General features: G+C 43.1%; 1 protein-coding gene across 1 annotated transcript in view; it reads left to right on the top strand.

The window, feature by feature from the left end:
• KALRN (kalirin RhoGEF kinase) overlaps positions 1 to 13,365 on the top strand; it is a 535,107-nt gene extending 521,742 nt beyond the window's left edge. Inside the window, exons 57-59 of the mRNA XM_081815029.1 lie at positions 2,149 to 2,349; positions 5,491 to 5,629; positions 6,224 to 13,365. Coding sequence (XP_081671155.1) covers positions 2,149 to 2,349; positions 5,491 to 5,629; positions 6,224 to 6,769 — 886 coding nt within the window. The 3' untranslated portion in view covers positions 6,770 to 13,365. The remainder of the gene's footprint in view (positions 1 to 2,148; positions 2,350 to 5,490; positions 5,630 to 6,223) is intronic.
• Positions 13,366 to 13,824: the final 459 nt, after the last annotated feature.

Here is a 13,824-nt window from a genome sequence, read left to right as displayed (position 1 = left end):
TCAGCGGGGAGTCTGCTTTTCCCTCTGCCCCTTCCCACCCCCACCTCATGGCCTGTCTCTCAAATAAATAAATAAAAATTTTAAAACAAAAAGTAAGGTATAGCAGCACCTCAACATGGCCACTTAGTTCAGGCGAGCTCTCCCTAGCACTCAATTGTTTTCATGCATCCAAAGTCCTCTGGAAGGGGTGACCTCTAATAATCAAACAAGAGAGTGCTGTTAAAAACCAGAATGGGGGCACCTGGGTGGCTCAGGTGGTTGAGCCCCAGACTCTTGTCTTCAGCTCAGGTCATGATCTAAGGGTAGTGAGATGGAGCCCTGCCTCAGGCTCTATGGTCAGCATGGAGTCTGTTTGTCCCTCTCCCTCTGTTCCTCCTCCGACTCGTGCTCTCTCCTCCTCTCTCTTTCAAACAAATAAAATCTGTTAAAGAAAGAAAAACATAATGAAGGTGTGTCTGGCTAGCTCAGTCGGGGGAGCACGCAACTCTTGATCCCAGGATTGTGAGCTTGAGCCCCACATTAGGCATAGAGATTACTAAAAAAAAAAAAAAAAGATGGTAATTTATTAATTTATAATATAGAATAGAACTATCAGTTCTACCAAATATTTGCTTACTATGCAAAAAGAATGTCTGCTACATAATAGACATTCAATTAGTATTTGTCCAATAGTTGTTTTATTGATCAGCATATTCTCTTCTTAAAGATTTTTTATTATTATTATTTTATTTGGCACACAGAGAGAGAGAGAGAGAGAGAGCATGAGCAGGAGGAGGGGCAGAAGGAGAGGGAGAAGCAGACTGCCCGCTGAGCAGGGCTCCATCCCAGGACTCCAGGATCATGACCTGAGCCAAAGGCAGAGGCTTAACTGACTGAGCCACCCAGGCATCCCAACATATTCTCTTCTTTTGTCAAAAATCTATAGTGGAGAAACACTGTCTGACTATTATTGTCTGAAAGTCGCTTGGTGAGCACAGAGCCAGGTCAAGGAGTCAGTTGGACAATCTTTGTGGTGCCAGTGGTGTTGGATGTCTCCATTTCTGCTGGAGGAATGGACTGCTCTTTGGATGGTTGAGTCCTCTACTCATAGGTTAGAGTGCCTCAGGGACGGGCCTGGGATGGCATTGCTTGTCACCTCTTTGACTCCCTTTCTCTGCTCCCATTGCTGACCAGTTCCCCCTTCTACTTCACTTTCTTTCTACCTCCTACTGCGCTACAGCTGAGTCTGGGAACCATTCTATTTTAGGTGTGGCTAATATTGTCAGATGTGAAGATGGCATGGTGGTTATACATTTTTAAATGTCCTTGTCAATTAGAAATGACTGAAGTATTTATGAGTGAAATAATATGATATCTGGATTTTGCTAAAAATACTACAGAAAAAAAGGCAAGAGGTAGGAAAGGAATAGTGGAATAAGGTTGGCAAAATGCTGATAATTACTGAAGCGGGCTGCTGGGTGCACAGATCTATTATACTATTCTCTCTACTTTTGTGTATATTAGAGAGTTTCCGTAATACCAAGATAATAAATATAAAATAAAGGAAAAAATTGCCTCTTAGAAAAATGTTTTTGAAATTATCATAGATTACAATTCTTCCTTCATGAACATTATTATTATTGTTGTATTTTACAAAAAGATACTCCGCTTAGAAAACTGAACCTGTGCTGTTCAAAGTGCAGAGAAATCTATTGACTAAAAATGATACTCGTTTTTCGCATCTCAGAGAACCCTGAAATGCTAAGGAAGGAAACATGGCTTTTCCGAATGATAACATTATAATTTAAAAATAGGAAAGTAGGGGGCGCCTGGGTGGCTCAGTCGTTAAGCGTCTGCCTTCGGCTCAGGTCATGATCTCCAGGTCCTGGGATCGAGCCCCGCATCGGGCTCCCTGCTCAGCGGGGAGTCTGCTTCTCCCTCTCCCTCTGCCTCTCCCCACTGCTCCTACTCTCTCTCTCTCTCTGTATCTCTCTGTCTCAAATGAATAAATTAAAAAAAAAATTCTATTAAAAAAAAATAGGAAAGTAGGATTCCTAATAAGTGTTACTGTCTAACCACTTCAGATAAAACTTTACACATCCTTGAATAAAATAATACCTCGTTGGTGGAGGAAGCTTAGCAAAATGCTTTCTCCCTTTCTCTTTCCAGAGGCCGTTTCTCCATAGTGAAGAAATGCATTCACAAAGCCACCCGCAAGGATGTTGCCGTGAAATTTGTTAGCAAAAAAATGAAGAAAAAAGAGCAGGCTGCCCACGAGGCTGCCCTGCTTCAGCACCTGCAACACCCCCAGTACATCACTCTCCACGACACCTATGAGTCCCCCACGTCCTACATCCTGATTCTAGAACTGTAAGTACAGGCGTCTCAGGGGGTCTCCAGCTGTTTGGGTTACTTATTGTCCCCCGGCAATGGCAGTTACATTTTATACCATGTCTTAGGGTGTACGAAGTGTTGTACATCACGTGCGTCCTCCCGTCCGTTTTATAAAAATGTGGTTCCCATTTATAGATTAGAAAAATCAAGGATAAGGAAGGTCCTTACCACTAAGAAATGGAGAAGCTGGGACTTGAACCCATATTTCTCTCCCTCGGATTCTCATGTTCTTTCTCTTATGGACTCTCGGGCTGGGCAGGGGTGTAGGAAGAGCTTATTGACCATAGGCTTGTTGACAGGGGTGGACCTGACATGCAAGAGGGGTTTGAGCATCAGTCCACTGCCATGGCATCCATGGTCTCCCACCCAGGAAATTCCTTTTAAAGTGGAACCTTGACCTTCAAAATATTCCACTCATTCCAGATTTTCTAGGAACTCGGGCAACCATATACTTGGCCCCAGAACACATCAAGTAAAGCACGTTCTCCCCCCACCTCCCCCAAGCTAAGAACAGAGATCGTGTCCTGTGGTTCACAGAGATCTAACAGAGGCTAAAGAGAACAAAGTCCTCTCAGGAGTATTGAGCCCTCATAGAGATGTCATCCGATGTGTGCTGATGACCCTGCGCCCAAGACTGGTGCTGTGTACGTCTCCACAGGAGCCTCTGTTCACAAGAGAGGCGCCTCCACGTACAGCTTTTCAGCTGTCATTTTACTGTGGCTCTTGGGTGCTTGTTTGTCTAGGTGTTTGTGGATGAGGGCCTTTGAGGCAGGCACCTATACATTTATTTATGTTGAAAAAAAGACAGCCAAAGGGCAAACATCTTCGGCTACATTTTTGAATTGGTTGAAAAGAAACAAGAGAAGACAGAACCAACTCTATTAATATTTATAATTCTTTTGTGATCTCTTATATAGCTGTGTAGTAGTAGGTCGATTGTCACTTGGGATTTAACAAATACAAACAGCCTTCCAGGACCTAATACCAGGTGATTAGACAAGTATTATCACTTGTATATCAAGGTAATATGGCGGACCCAGAACCTTGGCCCCTTCGGATTTGCCAGCTTGCATCATTCCAGGGGAAGGTGCTGATTTCCAGACTGCCACAGTGCAAGGGAAGGAAACCATTCTTGGAATGAAGAGCCTGGGCTCTCATCCCAGCTCTGGGATTTGGGGCAGGGTCTTTAGATTCCTGGGCCTCGGGTCCTCATCTGTGAAGTCTGAAGAATTATTTCCACTTCTCAGAGATGTTCCAGGGATTAAATGAGATGAACAGTGGATTGAGCTAGTTCAGCAAACATTTACTGAGCACTGCCTGCGTGCCAGCCGCTGTGTGGACCTGGGCCAGGCTGGAAGGAACAAAGATGAGAAGGGGTGCTTCTTGCCCTTGAGGAGTTCAAAGTCTGATGAGGAGGACCGATCGCTAAGTGAATGATTTCAGTTGAACATGGTAAATGCTGAGAAGGAAACACGTGTTTTGGAGAGGGTTGCTGTGAGAACATAGGAAGGTGTTTGTTGGACTCGAGATTCAGGAAAGGTGAGTGGATAGGCAGTGCCCGAGGTAAACCCTGTGCTAAATCTTGGTTATGCTGTGACCAGAGGTACCCCTTTTGGTGGCCACCCAAATCACTGGTAGAGCTTTTCTCTGCCAGGCAACTGAAGTTCTGATTGCCTAGGCTAGGATGGGGCCTAGGCATCTGCATTCCCCAAAAGCTCTGAGGGTGAACTTGGTGTGAAGGCTTGCAGGTCTTGGAGCAGCGCTGCGAGAAGTGTAGGGGGTTGCATCTCACAAACCCAGTCCCCCTCCACTCCACGCTCATCACTCCCACCCCCCCGCCCCCCCGGCCGGGTCCTAGGCTTCGGAGAAGAGACCAGGGGGAAGGAACATGCTAGAGAAGAGAATGGAAACTTGGCTGGGGTGGGGGGAGTTCAGCTGTGCTCAAAGATGGTTTCTGCCTCTGGTTCAAGCTGCTCTGCCTGAGCATTTCGCAGGGATGTGCCTTTGACAGCTCAGTGCACGTTGGAATAGCAGTCTGACATCTGGGCACTCCAGATGCTAGAGAGGGCACAGGGGGCCTGAAAAGCCTTACTACTTACTGAGCACGTGTGACTGCTACCAATTATGCTTAAATGCCTCATTGTCTCACTTGATTCTTGCTCAGCCCTCATAATGAAGTAGGTGGTATTGCTGTTGCTGTTACTCCCAGTTTAAAGATGAAGAACCCAACACAGGATTTAAGTGACTTGTCCCAAACCCCCAGCCCGTAGGTGGCAGAATCAGGACTCAAATCTGGATCTGGCTGGCTCCCCCTACCATGTTCTCAGTCACGGTTTTTAAGATTGGAAAATTGCTCAAAAGGCAAAGGATCCCAAAAAGGGTCAAGACTGCCAAGGACAGGGGCGCCTGGGTGGCTCAGATGGTTAAGCGTCTGCCTTCGGCTCAGGTCATGATCCCGGGGTCCTGGGATCGAGCCCCACATCGGGCTCCTGGCTCAGCCGGGAGCCTGCTTCTCCCTCTCCCTCTGCCTCTCCCACTGCTCATGCTCTCTCTCTCTTTCTGTATCTCTGTGTCTCAAATGAATAAATAAAATCTTTAAAAAAAAAAAAAAAGACTGCCAAGGACAAACTTTGCCCACTTTCCATTTTCCCCAACTAGAAACTGACAAATAAAAGCAATTTGCAAAACATATTTGCAGTGGCTTGCAGCCACCGGGTTCCAGTTCGTCAGAATATTGAGAGAGAGCGTTCTCTCTCTCTCTTTCTCTCTCTCCTAAGACTTTCTCTCTTTTGCAGTCTAACCTCTTAAAGGCGGGGGGGGGGGTCAGACCTTTTTCCTCATGAGCAGTTTTTAACTTTAACAACATAGGATGTGTCTTAAGTTTACACAGGTTTCTTCCGTGGAGCACATCACACGTGTAACTTTTAAATTAGGTAATTAATTCTGGTTCTGAACGTTGGTTTTGGGCTCTCCCTAAAATGCGCATGTGTGGCAGCATCCATCTTCCTTTATAAGGGGGAGCAGGAGAGACTTTAGAGCTCGGACCGATGTGTATGTGTTTTATTTTTCCATTTCTTTACAAATGTATTTCCTTGGCCCTTTCCTCCCTGCTTTCAGGATGGATGACGGCCGGCTCTTAGACTACCTTATGAATCACGATGAGCTGATGGAGGAGAAAGTTGCTTTCTACATCCGAGACATCATGGAGGCGCTGCAGTACCTTCACAACTGTAGGGTGGCCCATTTGGACATAAAGGTAAAAAGAAAGAGCTGCCCTTGCAGGGAAATGGCCGCGTCCAACCTGTCAGCCGTTACCCTTGAGGGAGGTCCATTCTGATTCATTTTATTGACTTAGGTTAGAATCCTGACAGATATTAAACAGGAACTAGGTCGTCACACAATTCGAGTGTGTTATTCGTGAATTAACGAGAACACACCAAGAGTCACCGCGACATCTGGGGCGAGGGAAGGTAGGGAAGCTTTTCCCACCTCGTCTAACATTTTAGAAGGAAGCCAATAAATGTCAGTTTTTTATGGTGTTCTCAAAGAAGCCCCTGTTTTCCAAAATGAGTAATCCATTCTTTTTTTTTTTTTTGAGTCCGTGCAGAAGCAAGGGGTAGTTGGGAAGACATGATTTTCAGTGTCAAACAGCTTCTCTGAAACACTACCCCACCTCAGAATCTGGTCTAGTTTGGAGGCCCCCGGGCCACTTTGCATAGGCAATTTCTCATGCTCCATAGGCTTTTTCAAAGGCTAGCAGAACCATGTCTGAACCACCAGAGTCCTACTGGTAGTCAAGACAGACAGCTGAACTTGCCTTCTCTTCTCCCTCACGCCTGGGTCTCCTCAGCCCGAAAACCTGCTCATTGACCTACGCATCCCAGTGCCTCGGGTGAAGCTCATCGACCTGGAGGATGCCGTCCAGATCTCGGGTCACTTCCACATCCACCACCTGCTGGGCAACCCCGAGTTCGCTGCCCCAGAAGTGATCCAAGGAATCCCCGTCTCCCTGGGCACAGACATCTGGAGCATCGGGGTTCTGACATACGTCATGCTGAGTGGGGTGTCCCCCTTCTTGGACGAGAGTAAGGAGGAGACCTGTATCAATGTGTGCAGGGTGGACTTCAGCTTCCCGCACGAATACTTCTGTGGCGTGAGCAACGCCGCCAGAGACTTCATCAATGTGATCCTACAGGAAGACTTCCGCAGGAGGCCCACGGCAGCCACGTGCCTGCAGCATCCCTGGCTACAGCCCCATAACGGCAGCTACTCCAAGATCCCCCTGGACACCTCCCGCCTGGCGCGCTTCATAGAGCGCCGCAAGCACCAGAACGACGTGCGGCCTGTCCCCAATGTCAAGAGCTACATTGTCAACCGGCTGAACCAAGGGACGTAGCCGTCTCCTCGCCCTTGGGGTTCCACATGGAAGTGCAGTGTGAACCAAAGCAAGACTGAATGTCTGTAAATAGTTCTGTTCATTTGCTCCACGCAGTTCTCTGGCTTGAGAGACGGACCTCTTAAACCGCGTCCATGGCTATTCAGGGTCTGGGCAGCAGTGAAATTACCCTCAACCCAGGGGCTTTCCGGAAGGTCATAGAAGAGAGGAAGATGCAAAGAGTCACCCAGAGCATTAAAGAGAGGGGGCAAGGATACCAAGAATACGAGCCGTTATAAAATTTTAACCGTGTGTTCCAAAACGAGTGGTGAAATGGGCAAAGCCAAAGCTCACGGTAGTGAGTGTAAAAGGTTTCTAACCCTGCTGAAATTTTAAGCAGAAAAGTTCTATTTAACAGAGATGTCACGTATGTCAACTATTCTGGTTTAGATTACTTAGATATAGTTTCTTAATAGGATACATATACACATACAGTAAAGTATATCCCATTCAGGTTTCAGAGTTTTATAATATAGAGGTATATATGAAATCAATCATAAGTAATTTTGAGTGCTCCAGTTAAGACAGTAATTTATTTACCGAAGCATTACATTGTTTTGACTAAGCACAATTAGATGACAAGTTTTTTAGAGCATTTTATAAATCTTGTATAGAAATCTTTTACCAGAACCCGTGCATTAAGAGAAAGCAATGTGACCCTTTTGCAATCTGTGAATGAGAAGATTTTTCTCTCAGTCACAAGTATTTGATTAGCATAGGTTCTGTAAATGAAACACTACCCCCAAATTCACTGGCAGCTCAGAGTTAATCCGGCAGGAAAGCCTGCCAGGAAATAAGTCCAAATATGGTTAAGAGTTGTGGGGCTATTTTTATGTCTACACTCGGTTTGAACTAGGTAATGAATATAACAGGTTCACACAAAAGGGCAAATAGAAACCTTTCCTACGGTTCCTATGAACAACGTTAACAACACTTTCTGACTTCTACAGACGTAGAATGTAGTCCTCAGAAAGTCGGCTTGCTTTATTTCTAACCCCTTCTGGAAGCTAAGGGGTGCTTACCAAAAGGAGGCAGCCATATAGGCCTTTAAAGGCCTGGTCCCAAGTCCTTTCTGAAGCCATGGAATAAAATCTGATACGTCACTCTGACAGAGCATTGAGTTTTAACTGTGATTGCCGTACCTATCTCCACTTAGCCGCTGATATTTCCCTGGACCAAAAGGACTAATTGCACTTTGAGGCCAACACTGCTTTTTGGCGCCTATTCTCCACACAAGGTGATTATGAACTGCCCTTTCCCCCCACCCCCCAGTGGAAAAAAAAATTCAGTCTGGACATTTCATGGTTGTTTTTCTTTCTTTGTTTTTGGGGAAGATTTTTTGTTGTGTGTGTGTGTGTGTGTGTGTGTGTGTGTGTGTTGGTACATGATCCACCCTTTGTTTTCTAGGATGGGTTTTGAAAATTGCTATTATGCAAATATTATCTTAAAAATATAACTCAAGTGTTTGTCCTCAAATTAGGTTTAATGGCATTGCTTCTCTCCTATAATAGGATTGAGAAAATTAAAAGCATGCGGCACAGAAGTGCAAGCAGAGGGTTTATGAGGAATCAATAGAATTACAAATCGATCTAAATGAAAAAGGATGGTGGACACTAAGCCTGAACTTTAATATATAAAAACACTTATTCCCACAGTGGAAATGTAAAATTAAAAATACTCATCTTTCATTTCCATTGCTTTCAGAGTCACCTTCCTCATGCACCCTCCACCTCATCCCATCCAAGATTATAGATTAATCAATTAGTAGGAAGTACAAGCAATAAGACTAGATAGCACTTCGTATTTTTAGGATTAACCAAATACATGGAAACTGATTCCACCTATATTTGGTTCCTAGTTTCACATGGCCCTGGGTCACCAAGGCGCCCTCCCTCAGAGCCCACCCCTGACTAACCCCCCTAGTCTCCATTTAAATCTACATGTATAGGGCGCCTGGGTGGCTCAGTTGGTTAAGCGACTGCCTTCGGCTCAGGTCATGATCCTGGAGGCCCGGGATCGAGTCCCACATCGGGCTCCCTGCTCGGCGGGGGGGCTCTGCTTCTCCCTCTGCCCTCTTCCCTCTCGTGCTCTCTGTCTCTCATTCTCTCTCTAATAAATAAATAAAATCTTTAAAAAAAAATAAAATAAATCTACATGTATATACAAATACTATCTGATATGATATTTTAAAATTTAAAACATATTTACTAAAAAAAAAAAAACCTTTTAGTAAACATGTCTTCATTGTGAGATCGAGCCTAAAAGAAGAAGGCCTGGTCCCTAGGGCTCGTCACAGGACGGAGGGCAGGTGCTGAGGATTCCAAATAGCCATCAAGCGTGGCTTGGCAAGGTCTGTTTCGTCCACTGTGTGCAATGACTGAAGAACTCCCTGCTGAGTCCTTCTGAGTTATGACCATGGAAGAGATGGGCTGAGTTTCTGCTGGAGAAGATTAGGGCCTTGGACGGTGGTGCATGGAGGGCACAGGAGAGCGTTCACGACATCGTGTTGTGGGAGGGCAGCTGACAGAATGTTAGAGCCAAAGCTTTTATATACAGCGTTGCCATCAGAGTAGGGACGGCCCAGGTGTGGGGTTGTGCGGAATCTCCCCTCCCCTCCAGGTACACATGTTGGGGAAGTGAGGAGACAGGAGAGGCGGGACATAGAAATGCAAAGTGGTATGATTCTGTTAACTAGAGCCAAAGAACAATCATTAGAGTAAGATTAATTTAATAGAGGCTCCAGGAGAAAGGGTGTGTATTTTATATAGCTTGGTCACTGAAGAGAACTAACAGAGCGGTGTCCTGTCTGCAAAGCCCCTGCTCCCTCCCAACAGGAGTAAGGTAGCAGTCCTGCTTGGAGAATTCTCTTTAGCCAGCTGGAAATAACAAGGAATCCCCGGAGGTGGGGCTGGGAAATGTACATGAGGTTGCTCTGTGGGCAAGGGTGGTGAGGGAAGAAGGATTAGAAACCAGTTTCTTGTACCTGTTTTGGCAGATATTTACTACTTTGTGGTAGAGAGAGGGGGAGAAGAGAAAATGTTCCACTTCCACCATAACCGTCATAGTTCTTGAAATCAAAACTTAACTAGGAATTAGAGTGAACTTCCAGCTGAAATGGGAAAAATTAATGTTGGTTAAACGCGTAAGTTTCTTGCTTGGCTTATATTCATTGCATAGAGTTTTGGGGTTTGTTTTGTTTTTGTAAGGGTGGGATGCAGAAAGAAGGAAAAGATCAGGGACAACTCATACTAATTTTTTAAAGGTATAATGATTTACTGCATCTTTTACATTTGTTTCAAATTAAATAGATTTATATGCACTTATAGCTGAATGTTGGGAAAATTTTTAGGAAAAAAATTGTAATGTTGGAGGTGTCCTTCAGGACTCTCATAGCCATAAACACCCTTGGGGGAATAGAGGAAGCAGAGGAAAAGCTGGCTTCACCGCTTTGTCGTTCACAAAGCCTTTATAAATAGTAGTGCCTTTCAGAGGGGAGGATGGGAGATAAAGAAGTTCATTGTATTTAGATTGACTGATACTGCAGCATTTTTTTTCTTTATGTTAAAAGATCTTTTAAATGAAAACATCTGAATGTAGGGTGAGGCCAGGAATTCTTGAGTTTCAACCTCAGTTATTCCTGATTCGTCCTTTCTTACAGAAAGTCTTTGTTTTTTTCTGTCCCAAACGTCCCCATTGTTAAAATGGGAATGGGGGGGTAGGAGGAGGGACTTTAATCTCATAGGAATGTTGCAAAAATAGCGTAATTGGGATGTCTAAAGGATACTTTGATTTTCTTAAAGTGCTACACCCTGCCAGTGCTAAGAAATTTACTGAGAGTAACTTTGAACATTCCGCGTTTTCAATACTCATATTTTAGGATACCATTTGCAAACTCATGAGATTAAGTTCTGTAAATTGGTTTTAATTGGAAGTACCAGGTGCTCTTTGTCTAAATGTTATTTGGTCTTAGCCTGTAATTTCAATCATTTAAAAGCTTGTCTACAGAAAAAGGTTAGGAGAGCTGATGGTCTTATGTGAATACACTGTTTTCTCCGGTATTTCTGATGGCAGAGCCAGAGTAGGATGCCCTCCAGGGCAATGCTGCTCTCTCTTCTCAAGTTTTATGCTCTGGAAAAATTGACAGAGAAGAACTCAAACAACCACTTTCCTCACTGAAAGGGCAGAAGTGAGAATAAAGTATTGTTTGATATCTCAACTCACTTCTTCAGAATCTCACCGGCATCCATTATAAGAAGCAAATTGCATGCACAGGTGTAGAAATGAATTGAACTGTTGGATTTGGGAGGGAAAACCTTGGATTTTTTTTTTCTTTTTAAGATAATTAGGTGTTTCAGGAGTAGCATATTTGCTTTCCCATACTCTCCATGATTTAATGCCCAAGAGTTAGTCATTCCTTGTTTGCTTGCCTATGTGAAAGAGCGTGGGAATTTAGATTTGTGAGAACATGAGGGAACAAAGATATTATAAACTAGATGGTGGTTATATCTGTGTATTAACTAAAACGTTGTCCCACAAATTTGATAGAGGAGGAAATATTACAAACATTAGGGGTCTCTGTAATAAGGCAAAGTGCAAACTCACCACTCCCTTCTTCAGTTTTGAGGAATGTGGGCTTTATTCCTTTTTCTCCTGTGTAGCATCTCTGTGGAGTCTGGGTTAGGCTAACATAGTATGTGGCTTCCAATGGATTTATTTACATTATGGCTTTTCTATTTACTATTTAAAGTCTAGGGATCATTTGGAAATTAATAATTAAATCTGGGGTGGGTTTAGAAAAGACAAGGTTTATATATACTCCACTAAGAAAAGGGAAGCTACTCTGTTAATATTTATTTTCTAAAAACTATAAGATTTTCAGTTGTTTCGTTAATTCTAAAGGGTTAAAAAGAGCTGAAATTTGTCCATAGCACTAGACATTTTTAATAGGTAATATTATTCGTGTGAGAAATCTATATAGAAATAGAACACAGAAATATCATAGGCCATATTGTCAATGAAAGGCATTTCTGCATTTTTCCGTATGTGCAGAAGTTAGAGGAGAAGACAAAGCAATTACTCTAAGACAAATTTTCATCTTCAAGGGGCATTTATGGAAAGCTTGAAATTAATACTCGTGAAAGCCTGAAATACTCATAGGCTATTGTGTTTTCTTGTCAGCCTGTTTGCTGGGAGATTCTAAAATGTGGTCAGATTTAGTTTTATTCAAACGGTCAGGATCAACTGTTTCTTCAGATTGCTGAGGATAGTTGAAAAAAGGGAGAGTGGTGGGGGAAAAGTGCAAATAAAATTCCTGGTGTCCCAACTTAAGCAAGCCAATTTGCTAGCCCAGGAGAGCTAGCATTAAGAGTTGCATCAATGCCTGACTTCTATCAAGAAATGAATCCACATCCTGGAGTATTATGGGGACAGTTGTTACCATGATCTCAGAGACTGTGGTTATGAATTTGAAGTTAACAAAACATACATCTTCTCTTACTAACTTAAGCCATATCTGTCATCTCTGTGTCTGATTTTTTTGACCCTGGTGCTTTTACTTCTGTTTCTGCCTAACTCCAGCCTGCTCTATGGGGAAGGTGAGTAACACCAGTAGTTAGGACAAATGTGAAGACTGTGAAAAACTAAACATACCCATCAGAATGAGATCCTAGTCAGAGAACGGTAGTGATCAAAGTGCAAACTGTTGGAGAATATGGATATATGTACATCTGTACATGTATATAGTGTATAATATGTATGTATATGTTATTGCTCATATGCAGAAATCTATCCAGTTGAAGACAGCCCAGGTCGGTCAATTTTTCTACTGGAAAACCATTTAGGGCCATTCAAAACCATTAGGGCTGCTGGGTGGAGTTCGAGTCTACTCATTTGGGAATTGTTTGCTGTCCTTTGAAGTCCACAAAGCCAAATGAACAAAGCCTGAAACACAATAAGGCCATAGCTGAGGCTGTTTACCTAGGGTCAGGAGTATCTTTATGTTTGAATTATTAATAGTTGGTTTGCAAGCTGCATTGGTTTGCACCTTGGTTTTGAGTGACCCCCTCCCCACCAAGTTGGAGTGGGCTTCTCTGGCCATTCAGATAAAGGGTCTTATCCATAAGTGGATAGGTTTCCCCATAGGGACCATTACACATATACATATAAGTACATACTTCCATCGGGCTTGTAACAATTGATTTAAAATCACTCCACAGTATTGATAAATAGCTCTGTATTTTCAAGGTGCAGAAGAATTCCACAGCCTTAATTATTTCAGTGTCTTGCTGGTCTGCCTTAAGTGTATCTTCTGGGTTTTTGGTTGTCTTATTATTTTTAAATTTTTCTGCAGTTCATTTTGTATGCACACAATGTCGTTTTGTAAAGGTAGTTTGTAAATATTTTATCTGTAAGTCAAAATCACTCATGTGTAATGTTGTAAAGTGATGACCTGCTGTCTTGTTATTATTACTACAGTAAATGTTATAAGTTATGGATGAAACTTCAAAATGTACATCTCACAAGTTATGCATTCCTATAAATATACAATACTAAAGATATTCTTTCTGGTTGTCTTTTTCTTTTCTTTCTAATTAAAACCATTGTTCAAAGGAAAGAGTAATTTTTTTCTCTTCCCTAAATATACGAAGGCCTTTGACAAGGTGAAAATGGCTTGTTATTATTACAACACTTTTTGGCCCGCATTTTGGAAAGAAAGCAACAATTTTGTAGCCTGGAGAAGTAGCCTAAGGCATTTCTCTATCCAAAAAGGAAAAAAAGTCAAGTAAGTCTCAGGTGTGTGTTGTTAACTTCATTCTGGTGTTTCAGGTGCCAGCTTTGTTGGAAAATTGTCAGGCCATTTGAGCTGGATCTCACAAATTTATGCATGGTGGTGTGGACTCTTCTGTCTGAATTAGCCTATGCACACATGATAAGGTCTGCGGGTGCCCCTCAAGTGTAAATGAGACTAATTCAGAGTACAATGTCGATTAGCTAGAGTGTTAGAGACTGAAGTGTTT

Source organism: Leptonychotes weddellii, chromosome 1 (assembly GCF_054177405.1).
Source record: "Leptonychotes weddellii isolate Sample4059 chromosome 1, ASM5417740v2, whole genome shotgun sequence".
Taxonomy (NCBI): Eukaryota; Metazoa; Chordata; class Mammalia; order Carnivora; family Phocidae; genus Leptonychotes; species Leptonychotes weddellii.
Note: the sequence above shows the minus strand (reverse complement) of the source record. Positions and strands in the feature narration are given on the sequence as shown.